We start from the raw sequence: 13,418 nt of genomic DNA on the forward strand, positions 1-13,418 counted from the left end.
CTGTATTTTGCTTTGGCAACGGAGAAAACATCTTTTTTCTTTCTTCTTTTCTAATGCAATGCCTTATTTTCTTTCTTATTATGTTACCATTTCAGTTTTCTGAACGGTGAAAGAGGCACAATTAAGTAAAAAGTTAGGGGGCCATGGGGTGAGATAAGAAAAGGGAGCTCAGAACTTACTATACTAGTCGACCAGAAGTTGAGGAGACTAACAAGGTCTTTGAGTTTCTTTTTTAATCATATTATTCTAGTCTAAAAGGATGGCCCAGGTCAGGGTCGCCCTGTCTAGTAACAAAGACTACTTGTGTTCAAACCCCTTAAGAGGTTATATGTGAAACATTATTATTCTGGGTGTCTAGTTAATGCCATAAAATCACAGAATAACCAGGGTACATATGAAAAAGAAATATAATTATTACCTATATGTTTATATTGTGACTGTATATTAAAAGTGAAGGGTTATGGTCTGAATGAAAAAGGCCCCTAAATACTCATAGGGAGGAGTGTCACTATAGGAGGAGTGTCACTATAGGAGAGTGTCACTATAGGAGAATGTCAGTATAGGAGTGTCACTATAGGAGGAGTGTCACTATAGGAGGAGTGTCACTATAGGAGGAGTGTCACTATAGGAGTGTCACTATAGGAGGAGTGTCACTATAGGAGAGTGTCACTATAGGAGGAGTGTCACTATAGGAGGAGTGTCACTATAGGAGGAGTGTCACTATAGGAGAGTGTCACTATAGGAGGAGTGTCACTATAGGAGTGTCACTATAGGAGGAGTGTCACTATAGGAGTGTCACTATAGGAGGAGTGTCACTATAGGAGTGTGTCACTATAGGAGGAGTGTCACTATAGGAGGAGTGTCACTATAGGAGGAGTGTCACTATAGGAGAGTGTCACTATAGGAGGAGTGTCACTATAGGAGGAGTGTCACTATAGGAGGAGTGTCACTATAGGAGGAGTGTCACTATAGGAGGAGTGTCACTATAGGATTGTCACTATAGGAGTGTCACTATAGGAGTGTCACTATAGGAGAGTGGCTTTGTTGGAGGAAGTGTGTCACTGTGGGTGGACTTTGAGGCTTCAGATGCTCAAACCAGGTCCAGTTTCTCACTCTCTTCCTGCTGCCTAAAGATGACTGCCTGCATGCTGCCATGCCCAGCACGACAGTAGTGGACTAAGCCTCTGACCTGCAAGCCACCCCAGTTAAATGTTTTCCTTTAGAAGAGTTGCTGTGGTCATGGTGTCTCTTCACAGCAATAGAAACCCGAACTAAGCAACTCTAATTTTAAGAAATACTACCAAGATTAATAAAAAAAAAAAAAAAACTGGTAAAGAAAACTAAAGTAACTGCAAGTACCAGTAACTCCTCAATAAAAGTGTCAACAATTAAAAGTGAAATCATATATTTTTTCATAATATAAATAAAAAACTACAAAACTAAATTATTACAGGTATAAAGCTCATATTGCTTAATACTATATAATTATAAGAAGAAAAAATAAGAGCTGATTAAATTTACAGATATGTTTCAAAACAGAAAGTTGTCGCATTTAACAGTTTTATACTCTCTATGAAAAAGATACGTGAATATAGGATTCCAAAATGAATCTTATTTCTACTTCATTTAGTTTTTGAACTACATGAAACTGAAATTCAATAAGGGAAGAGCTACCATATGAAATATATTCCAAACAAAGCTTCTAAATTCCTGGCATAGGAATAAACAAACGATGAGAGGAACAGAAGTGCAAGCGCTGCCTACTCGGCTTGCGAACCCAAGGAACAAGAAACAGAGGCGTGGCAGGCAAGTCAGCCTGGGCTTGGAGTGGAACAAAGACTCAAAAGGAGTTGAGGCAGCCAAGTTGTTATGTCTACACTCGCAGGCTCCCACTGCCAGTGTAGAGGGTATGACAGTGACTCAGAAATGGTCTATCGGAAACACCAGGAGCACAAGCCCAACGAACATCAGGGTTCTTACTAATAAAAGGGAAGATAATGCTGGTTAAGAGTTGAGTTTCAATGTTATACAGTCAGTCATTGGCCAGCACTTTCTACATTGACTGAAAGAAAAGTTCACAGAGGTAAGAAGAGCTATATAATAAACAAATGTGCAATGGAATCACTGAACTATACTGAAGAAGAAAAACTAACATTCTGCCAAGAATGAGAAAGAAATGTCATACAGACGGGGCATCTGAACTGGGTACAGAATGGCTGAACTTGCCACAGGGATGTGAAAAACAGGTAAAGTAATCCACACAGAAGCATGGCCGCTTAGAGAAGGGACAGCAGGCAAGCAAGGCTTCCTGCCCACAACAGCAGGCTGGGCCTCCCCAGGCAGGCAGCCATCTGCCCGTACAAGGTCATCCTCACTGGCATCAGACCTTTCCCAAAGTCTTCCACAGTCCAACGCCAAGACCACAGCATCGCAGCCTACTTTAAATGGGGTTATCTGGAAACTGATACTGCTTGGCTTAAATTCAGGGCACTTTACAAGATGGGATTCTTTCTCATTTTAATCTCACCTTCATTTTCTGTCTGCCTTTTTACCAGACAAACACTAATACAGCAGGAACCTTGAGAACATTCGTCTCCAGCCTTTGGGGCACACAGCCCTGTTCTGTAGGCTGGAAGCAAGGCAATGCATGCACTTTAAAATGCTGACACTTTCCTTCACTAGTAAGGAGCAGAGGAAACTGAATTGCAAACTGTTTCAATTTAAAGGTCTCCCACACTTTTTTGTTTGGGAGACAGGGTTGGAATTATTAAATATCTTTAAAAACTCAAAATTTACAGCAATGAGACACTAAGAGACACAGTGTTAAAGGTTTTGTTCAAGAACAGGGTGTGGACAATGTAACTTTTAGGGTGTCAATGGTCACCCTGAGGAAGCAACATCTCCACTTGATGAATTCTAGAGCCTCAGCTTCTGAAGAATGTGTACTATCTGAACACTGTTGCTAGCAGACAGCAGGGCAGTATCAGATAACAGACCCTAATAGTCACACTTATCAGAACAAGGGTGGGGACCGTCTGGGGCTTCTATCTCCTGTAAGTGCAAAGGACTCTGAAGACATTCCGCTGCCTGGATTAGGTGCTTATTCCGGGAGGGTACTTACATAATTCTAATTCCCAAAACTAGGAGACAGAACCATCTTCCGGGCCCCCTCCCTCGTCCCTCAAAGTGCAGGTAAAGAAGTGCTGTGCTACAGTCACCTGGGGGTGTGTCTACACATGGGATTCTGGCTGACTGGGCAGCACAGGGCGTCAGCCAATCCTGACCCAGGTGTAGCACACACTATGGTGATGGCATGGGACAAATGAATGATGAGCACTGCAGACTTTAACTTCTTAAGAGTAGTGTCCTAAGTGGAGAAAGTGGTTGATCTGAACGAGCTGTTATCACTGACTTCTCTTACAGTGATAGGTATTCATCACAACCTGTTGTCTGGCTATGTTGTACGTTCTCAGAGTGCTAGTACATACACAAACCTTAACCCTTCTACTATTAAAGGTGCACTCTAAGACTAACAGCTCAACAAGTTACGAACTGTCAAAGTGCTTTAAAACACCATTTATGTAATGTCTTTTTACTGTAGTTTTTATGGGAACACTATTCCTTAGCAACTTTTTTCTAGTAGAACTGACTGCTCTTCTTACCCCTCTCCTGGTGTGGTGAGCATGTTCTTTACCCTAATTAAAGTCTTAACTCCTGTGTGCCCCTCACCTCCACAGGAGCTTATAAAACAAGCCAATATTTTAAATATTTTACTTTTATATAAATAAAATGATCCGAAGTAATTAATTTCTTATACACCAATGTTGCTATCAAAGTGATTCTTGCATGGGCATGGACTAGTGAATTCACCTAGAGTATGGAATATATAATTAATAGAATTAATTTATAGCAGGATCGATAAAGACTTATGGGACAACTGACTGAATATGGAAGTTATTAATTGCATTAAGCCATATATTATCATAATAGTCAGTGAAACAAAATTATGTATGTGTGGGTATCACACACACATACATATATAATTGGTTTATTAATGCAAGATACTTACTACTGTTAATAATGTAGCTTGGAATCATTTTACCTTTTAATATTGCTGCTGAAATTCCAATGGTAGCAGAAAACAGGGGGAAAGCAAAGGCATTAAAGTGTTATACAGATTAGTATTAATTTGCCTGTGTTTGATGCACAGTAGAGGAGGAAAGATGAGAATTTTGAAAAGGGCCCCAGGAAAAAAGAACTCAAGCACATAGGTGGGTTTAAGGAGATCGGGACCTATTTGTATTCTGTTCCGACTACACATCCTTGCACACCCAACTCATTCATTCCACTGCTCTTAAGTAACTGGCAGGTCAAAGACTCTCAAAGACCAAAGCAACAAGAAGACAAAACACTGACTGGAACAGCACTGTACCATTAGCCTTTTCAAAAGGCAGTCGCGCTGAGTTCAGTTAGTTTTTGAGTATCTGTTAAATCCCCTATGGGCTATAACAACCCCTTACAGATCATACGTGCCATTCATCTAAGGGGCATGGAGACACAGGTCCCAAATCCTCAGGTGTGAAAACTCTGCAGCCTTTACACAGTGGTTTCCAATAACTTTCAAATTACTAACAACCCTTTAGCCCAAGGAAGACTCTATATTCTTATGAGTTAAGGTATCTTGCTGGTCAGGCAAAGCCATTTGTACCTCCTGTAGTATAAAACCCATGTGATAAACGTACATAGCAGCAGGGAGACGTGCCTGCACTTCTAATGCCTCCGTCAACAGTGGCCTCAGAGTACAGGCTGCCGGTGAGACCGCTACTATCGTGTTGTATACACATAAAAAATGTAATTCTAAAAGCATTCTAATTCAGTCATCAAAGCAAATGTTTTACATTTATAATAAATTACTATTACTATTTTGTAATATTAATAGCAATTTATAATAGTTTATTATTTGATATATATAATTTAACAATATAGTAAAAATAAATGCTAATAATATTAATAAAATAAATATAATAAATTACTATTATTTCCAAGATAAAAATTGTAAACCATTTTCTAAAATTTTTACTTGTTTTACCAGCAAACTAAAAATAAAAAAGAAAGCCCGTGCCACTTTTGTGAGGACCTTTGCTCCCGGGCTAAGAGGACTAGCGCAGCAGGGCCAGCTGTTACCTCGGTCTCTTGCTTTGTCAGAAAGGAGGACCTCCACCTCCTCGTGCTCCCGGATGGCATCCAGGATGATGCTTCCTTCTTTGCTGAACAGGAAGAGCATGGGGATCTTGATGTCGTCCGTGTCCTTCCCGTCACCTGCCATCTGGAACAGAGGGGCCGTGTCACTGCTGCTCCCCTCGTTGTCATCTGGCCAGAAAACAAACAGAGCAGTCAGGGGTCTGCTGCTGCAGAGACACGCTGCTGCTGCTGCTGCTGCTGCTGCTGCTGCTGCTTTTCCTATTGACAGTAAGGATTTTATGCTCCAGGAAAATGAATATAATCTTCAGAGCAACTAATTTTATGATTTAGCCTAAGAAAATAATTAAAAGCAGCAAAAACTCTAAACTCAAAGAAATCTACTGAAGTGCACAATTATAAATGGCTCTCAATAAATTATAACGAAGTACTTGACACAGGAATGTATATAAAAAACACAGAACACAAATTTCTGATTATGACTGGAATATTTTCACATGTTTAAGGAAAAGCCTACAAATGAAAGATTTTAGTGATCTGGATCACACAGGCAGAACTATGAAAACTTTCAGATTTCATGTAATGGATGTTACAATTTGAGCATTCCTGACTCAAAAACTTAAAATGCTCTGAAATCAGAAATGTTTAGACCAGGGATTACTTAACTAGGAATAAGCTGAATTACACAATACTACTATTTCACACTGGCTAAGCAGCACTTAAATTCTCTGCTAGTGTAAGTGCCAATCACATCTACTCCCAGCTGACACAGGCGTCTCCTGAGGAAAATGGCATCGCCATCTCACACACCACTTGCTTCACAGGCTGTCTGACCTCCAGTCCCCCTAGGACCCTACAACTGCCATCCAGAAAGACTGCTTCTGCTAGTGATGGGTGCAGCCCGTGCAAGTGACTCAGCCAGAGGGCTTGGCTGCCTCCTGAGAACTGCAAACAGAGGGAGCAGGTGTGGAGGGCTGGGGAGGAGGCGCAGCTGCCAGAGAGCCCAAGACCAGACTGCACTAGATGGAGAGAAACGAGAGAAGTCAGCTGTGACAACTCCGTCCACGAGTGCCCGTGTCAACTCCAGCTGTGTGTCTGACTCTTCAGCTGAATGAAGAGATCCCTTCCCACATAGTAAACAACCTTCTTTCTTAAAATGACAATTATTACCTCCCGCAGGCAAATGAGTCCTAAGATAAGTTGTATTTCTAGTATTTTTAGTCCTTGTAGTTAAAAAAAAAAGAAACTCAAATTTATTCAAAGGAAAAAATGTTTTGTCAGAAAGAAACTCTTAGGAGAAAGAAGTCTCACACACTCATGTTAAATTTCTTTTTAAAATTAAAATTTGTGAGAAGAAAAAACATGATCTCCTTGTTGTTCCACAGACCCCAGTGTAGAATTGTGCATCAACAGCTACTAAAGAAAACGTCTGACCTGACAGTCTTTATATGTCACAGAGCACCATGATGACTCCGCCGAGAAACTGAGAAAATCTTCACACAAAGGTACTTTTTAAGATTGATGTACACATCCCACACTGTTTTATACTTCAGATCTCTGTTTTTAAGTCTTGGTAAGTAAGAAATGCTCAAAATTATAGTGACAAAAATCTACTAAGTTCTTCAGTAAGAGTAGTGTCAATGTGAAAACAACCAACGATGGGCAGGATGGCTCAGGGGCGGGAAATGCTCACTTGGTACAGTGCCCACCACACCAGCAGAAGGACCCAAACTTGGATCCCAAGTGATCAAATAAAAGCTGGCCTGGTGATGTTCATCTGTACCCTAGCACTGGGGAACAGGTACCCCCACAGTTCGCTGGCCAGTCAATCTAGTCGATTCATGAGTTCTGGGTTCAGTGAAAGACCACTTCAGAAAGAAAGTGGGAGAGCTGGGAAGACACTGATGTTGACCTGTGGCCTCCACACATGTGCACTTGAATATGTATATACAATCAAATCTGGACACATACACACTTATAAAGATTTAAGTCATGAGTCAGCAAAATGTCCTGTAACTGGGCACAGCACAAATGCTACCAGCCCGATTCTCTGCGACTGAAAGCACTCAGAGACAATATCCATATGACTCCGTGCTCAACTCAGCAACACCGAAACTGAGGTACGAGGTGGAGGAGGTCCACACCTCCTGGTTTGCTAAATGTGGGTTTAACTTGTTAAACACAATTTCTCCTAAAACTTTTTAACTATTGAAATTTATTCACTTAAATCAACATTTTAGTTCCCATGTAGAATAAACAAAGGGAACAGTAAATAGTTTTTGCTGAAACAGATCCTAATACTTAAGTGGTCATATCTTCTGTCTTTCACAATGCTAGAATCAAAAGCAAGGCCACTGAGCTATAACCCCAGCCCTTTAAATGTCTTATGTACTTTCAATGTAGAAATGAGTTCTAATTAAGGAAGGGAAAATGATTCTCAACTGTTTTGTCTTATAGTTCTTGCTAAATGCAAATGCCTTTTTACCTTAAACATACAAAATATATATTCCTGCTGCTAGTCATGGCTTGTTAAGAGAAAAAAAGGGGTATTGGGGAATAGCAAAACTCATAGGTTGAGATACAGGGGTAAAGCTGGCAATTTGTAGTTTCAGTGGAGAAAATCCACTGGGATAAAAAGTCCTAACAATTGGTGCTTATATGTTATCCAGTATTGGTAACTTAAAAAAAATCTTTCTTCAGTGGGAAAAGATGTTCACCAACCCCACATTGGACAGAGGACTGATCTCCAAAATGTACAAAGAACTCAAGAAACTGGTCATCAAAAGAACACATAATCCAATAAAAAAAAATGGAGTGCAGACCTAAACAAAGAACTCTCAACAGAGGAATCTAAAATGGCTGAAAGACACCTAAGGAAATGCTCAACATCCTTAGTCATCAGAGAAATGCAAATCAAAACAACTCTGAGATTCCATCTTACACCTGTAAGAATGGCCAAGATCAAAAGCACTGATGACAAGTTATGCTGGAGAGGTTGTGGGGTAAAGGGAACACTTCTGCATTGCTGGTGGGAGTGCAAGCTGGTACAAGCCCTTTGGATGTCACTGTGGAGATTTCTCAGAAAATTAGGAAACAACCTTCCTCTAGACCCAGTAATACCACTTTTGGGTATATATCCAAAGGATGCTCAATCGTGCCACAAGAACATGTGCTCAACTATGTTCATAGCAGCTTTGTTTGTCATGGCCAGAACCTGGAAACAACCTAAATGCCCTTCGACTGAAGAATGGATAAGGAAAATGTGGTTACATTTACACAATGGAGTACTACACAGCAGAAAAAATACAACATATTGAATTTTGCAGGAAAATGGATAGAGCTAGAAAACATCATTTTGAGTGAGGTAACCCAGATACAGAAAGACAATTATCACATGTACTCACTTATAGGTGGTTTTAAACATAAAGCAAAGAAAACCAGCCTACAATTCACAATCCCAAAGAACCTAGACAACAATGAGGACACTAAGAGAGACATACGTGGATCTAATCTACATGGGAAGTAGAAAAAGACAAGATCTCCTGAGTAAATTGGGAGCATGGGGACCTTGGGAGAGGATTTAAAGGGAGAGGAAGGGAAGCAGAAAAAAATGCATAGCTCAATAAAATCAATTTTTAAAAAAAGCAAAAAAAAAATCTTTCTTCAGAAAGAAAAGATAAACAAGTGAAGCTGGCCAAGGCTGCACTGCCATTCTGTGGCAGAGTCACTATCTGTGGCTCTAAAGCCTGCCACGCTGTGGGGGAAGGGAAGTCTCTAAAGGCTGTACACTGGAGGTCCCTGGGGACTTTAGATCTCAAGGGTGTGGGGCATTTTTACAGCACTCCAACTCCACCCTCATACCTTAGCCCAAATATTTCCACTATATTAATATACAGAAACCAGTATCTGGGTTTTCAAGAAAAATAAATAGAAACTATCAATTATCAGGTCACTGAACCATCTATCCTTTATGGTGTCAAAATAAAAATAACCTTATAAACCCTTTGATAAGACTTTAGAAGATAAAAGGGAAATCGCCCAATCGCCTCTTCGCGATCAATACGCTGATACAGAGGTGCACTCACCAATAACGATGCCTCCAATAGCTCCAGCATTCTGGATGTTGCGGGCCTTTTCTGCAAACATGCACTGTCCTCTTTGTATCAAGGCAATTTTCCCCATCACTGCCTCAGGGTTAGTGAGCTCTGAACAACCGTTATATGGTTTACTGCTTGCAACAAATCCTCTTGTCTGTTGGGGGAAAAAAGTAACCTAAATCTTTTATCTTCTTCAATTACAGTCTACTCATTTAAGTTCAGTATCGTGAGTTTTAAGGGAACTGGAATTCTCTTTCTGTGTGTGTGTCTATGTGTGTGTGTGTGTGCGTGTATGTGTGCGTGTGTGTACATGCAGAAACTACAGATCAATCAGCAATCTCACCTATCATTCATCAAGAGCTATTCACCTCACCTTTTGAGACTGGGTCTCTCATTGGAATTTGGAGATCACAGATTAGCCTCAGCTGGCTGGCTGGGGAGACTGGGGATCTTCCTGTCTCTACCCTCTCCTTGCTGGGATTAAGAGGGCATTAACATGCTTGTGGGGCAGTTGTGAAGCATGCCTTTAATCCCAGCACTCAGGAGGCAGAGGCAGGCAGATCTCAGTGAGTTTGAGGCCAGTCTGGTCTACAGAGTGAGTTCCAGGACAGCCAGGACTATCAACAAAAAAAACCCTGTCTCAAAAACAAAACAATAAGAGGGCACATTAACATGCCTGGCTTTTATGTGGGTGCTGGGGCTGAACTCAGCTTTCAGGTGTGCACAGCAAGCACTAGTAACTGAGAGATCTCCCCAGTAGCTGTACACCAGTGTAAGTGCACTTTAATTTAAATGCAGGAGATTGAATGCTACAGTAATGTTTTGCTGTGGGGGCTACAACCAGGGTCTGAGCTGAGTGTTTCTGCCACTGAAATGTGTACTCAGCCCCCAACTTCTAAACAAGAAGCTACTAAACAAAGAAATCAAATACTTACGATTTTAATTTCAGTATGCGTACTAAAGTGCACATACCTCTTTATGTTTAGATAGATCCAGCCCAAACTGAGCTGGTCCAGCAGTTAAGACTACCCTGCCAAAAAATGGGTGGGAAATAATTTGTACAGCTCGTGGAGGTAGCTGCTGCTCTTTCTGCTGCTGACTTGACAGTTCAATCATCTCCTGCATGAACCGCAGCCCATCTTCAGCATCGATTGCACTAGCAGCCTAGGAAAGAAACAGACTCAGTTCAGCTCTGCTTTCCCTCCTGAAAACTTCCCCATCTGTTTGACTTCCTAAATTACAGACTTCTGTATGGAACTTTCCCTTTTAGCTTAGGTCCCCACTAAATGTTTTTGATCTACCTTGCCCTCAATACACTACTTTTAGGAATTAAATTTTCTCAACAGCATCATCTGTCGCTTTGATCAGCGTCTCTTCCCCACCATGGAAACACTTTGATGGAGACTTGAAACTGTGCTTCTATCAAAGCTCAAGCACCCTTTTGCTCTTTATCTCTATTGGCTTCACCTTTGAGGGAAAAAGTTTCTTGCCTGACCCCCATCTTTCCTCTTTGAAACTCCAAATTAGCAAGCAGATTCAATAAGGCTCCAAACATGTAGTAAGAACCTATTCTGTCCCCACAGTAAGCTGAAGCACTGGAGAGACAGTCTGTAAGTTTGTGTCTAGTGGAGAAAGACATGCAAAAGTTAACTATGTTTAAAAAGTCTAAGGTGAAAAGGCCCAAGGGAGTAATTGGTTCTGCTTGTATATAACTGAGAACTAGGTCTCAACCACGGAGGAGTTGAAGATGTCCATCACAGGAAAAAGTTGCAAGGAAAAAAAAAAGGCTTTGATGTAGGGAGTCAGAGGGCAGAGAGACACTGAGAATTCAAGCTCACTCTGAAATTTCTAGCCCTGGGAAGAGCTCAGAGAATGATGAGCGTTTACTGAATGGAAAACAGAAGAGAGCTGAGGTAGGGACAGGAGAGCGACACGACTCAAAACAGGGCAGATGGGGGCTGCGGTGTACAATACACAGCAGATGTACAGAATCTGCGTTCAGGACTGAAGCTCAGGATGACTGCTATATGCACGTGTCCAAGAGGCATCTGTTCAAAGCTAGCGGCAGGAACAGAAGGCTGCTGAAGAAAAGACTAGAGAGAAAAGAAAATCATCTAGAGTCTTAGACCGCCCTACACTGGGAGGGACTGCCCGGGAAGTCGAGCTACCACCTATTCTATAAGGCGCACAGTGAGAACTGAACAGGAATTGTGTTGCTACAACACCCTGGGAGCCAAAAAGAAGGGAATGTTTTTTTTTTGTTTTTGTTTTTTTTAATATTTATTTATTTATTATGTATACAATATTCTGTCTGTGTGTATGCCTGCAGGCCAGAAGAGGGCACCAGACCCCTCTACAGATGGTTGTGAGCCACCATGTGGTTGCTGGGAATTGAACTCAGGACCTTTGGAAGAGCAGGCAGTGCTCTTAACCTCTGAGCCATCTCTCCAGCCCCAAGAAGGGAATGTTTTAAGAGGAGGAAAATCAAGACTTAAAAGTTAAACTGATTAAAGATTAAGAGGCCACAAGGTGGCCACTACTTCACTGTTGGCCTAAATGAAGGCACCGGACCCACGCTCACAGTTTAAGATCTGTGTTCTTTTAAAGGGAAGACAGAGAGAGCAAGAAAATGGATAAAATTTGAGGGACAAGTGAGGCTGTGGGAAAGCTGAGTGAAGGTTGTCTGACTGTGCTTACAGCCTGTAATTATTCGGGCTAGTATGCGCTTCAAAATCAATGTGCTAATAAGGTAAATAAATGAAAGGTTTTATGTTATAAAACTTTAAAGTAAAAAACAGTAAAAATTATCTAAAAGGTATGTTATCTTTTACAGGTACAAATATATTCAGAGCTTGATTTCTATGACGAATGAACTACCTAGGTTCATTACTTTTTGGAAACTAGTATGGGATATTATTATATAAATATTAAAATTAATCACTGATTCAAAATAAAATAGTGGAAAGACAATAAACTGAGATAAAAATTTAAGTTTAAATCCTATTTTTGATTGTATTAAACAAATTACCCAAATGGTTATGCAGAGTTAGGAATGTTCCCAGAGAGCTTCGTGTATGTCAACTCTAAAGTTGACAAGAGCCAAATGCCATCACCCTATGAAGCTAAAGAGCAAAGACAGCACCTAGCCCACACAGCAATGTCTTACTTGGATTGCATGTTGGACCAGCTGGACTCGCCCATCTTTGAGGTGAATCAAACTCACCCCCATCTTCTTCAGGATTTCTAAATGCTCAGGGTTAGTGGCCATAAAATCTCTGGCTCTCAGAGGAGGTTTAGCTCCACTTCTGAAACTCTCCTCTCTGCAGAAAGGAATCAGAAGCAAGGTTTACAACTGTGCATTACAAGCAGTGAAATGTAAAAACCAAATAAGAATAATCTTAGTCGATATTTGCAGAATTGCTAATTTCAGAACTGGTGAAGTTGGGGTAATTTATTTTCCTATGCGTAGTCTGATTACTAACAAATCGTCATTTTCGTGGGTGTGCACATATTCCAATAAAATAGACCATGTATTCTGTCTTTCTCTAAAAACATATTTTTCTCACATTTTTTCAGTTTTAATTTTTTAAAATTATATGTCTATTGTTGTTTTGTCTGCTTGTATTCTGGTCACCATGTGCATGCAGTACCCTTGGAAGCCAGAAGAGGGCATCCGATCTCCTGGGGCTGGAGTTATAGGTAATTGTGAACTGCCCTCTGGGTACAGGTCTTCTAGAAGGGCAGCCAATGCTATTAACCACTGAACTACCTCTCCAGCCCTCACAATATTTAAAAGCAAAACAATATTTTCATCAGTGGATAAAAATGCCCACTTCGTTTTTTTTTAGCCCCCTTGTTATCAATGGCCTTTCTAATAACTATCTATATAGGAGAAAATAAGCTCATTTATGTGCCTCCCAAAAGTTTGGTTAACAATCAAGAAGCAAGTCTAAAAACAATAAAGACAAACCAAACCAAACCAAACCAAACCAAAGCTGTCTTTGTACTATGCAGAAACTACAGACGTACGGAGGAAAGCATTTTCTTGTACATACAAGACATAATGAAACAGTTGAATCTTTTGTGTCTAAAAATGAGCTAGAGAAATTTTAAAATGTTACA

At 40.6% G+C, this 13,418-nt stretch overlaps 1 protein-coding gene across 6 annotated transcripts in view; it reads right to left on the minus strand.

Annotated features, from left to right (window-relative positions):
* Positions 1–13,418, minus strand: part of Edem3 (ER degradation enhancing alpha-mannosidase like protein 3) — a 70,220-nt gene that overhangs the window by 5,745 nt on the left and 51,057 nt on the right. Inside the window, exons 16-20 of one of the 6 annotated variants that reach the window (XM_057769458.1) lie at positions 12,520–12,616; positions 10,269–10,460; positions 9,285–9,450; positions 5,185–5,370; positions 4,103–4,117 (exon numbers count right to left, since the gene is read on the minus strand). In XM_057769458.1, the coding sequence (XP_057625441.1) occupies positions 4,103–4,117; positions 5,185–5,370; positions 9,285–9,450; positions 10,269–10,460; positions 12,520–12,616 (656 nt within the window). Of the gene's footprint in view, positions 1–4,069; positions 4,118–5,184; positions 5,371–9,284; positions 9,451–10,268; positions 10,461–12,462; positions 12,617–13,418 lie in introns of all 6 variants that reach the window. The other 5 variants (XM_057769456.1, XM_057769454.1, XM_057769453.1 and 2 more) reach the window with 5 other exon arrangements.

This window comes from Chionomys nivalis, chromosome 5 (genome assembly GCF_950005125.1).
Source record: "Chionomys nivalis chromosome 5, mChiNiv1.1, whole genome shotgun sequence".
NCBI lineage: Eukaryota > Metazoa > Chordata > Mammalia > Rodentia > Cricetidae > Chionomys > Chionomys nivalis.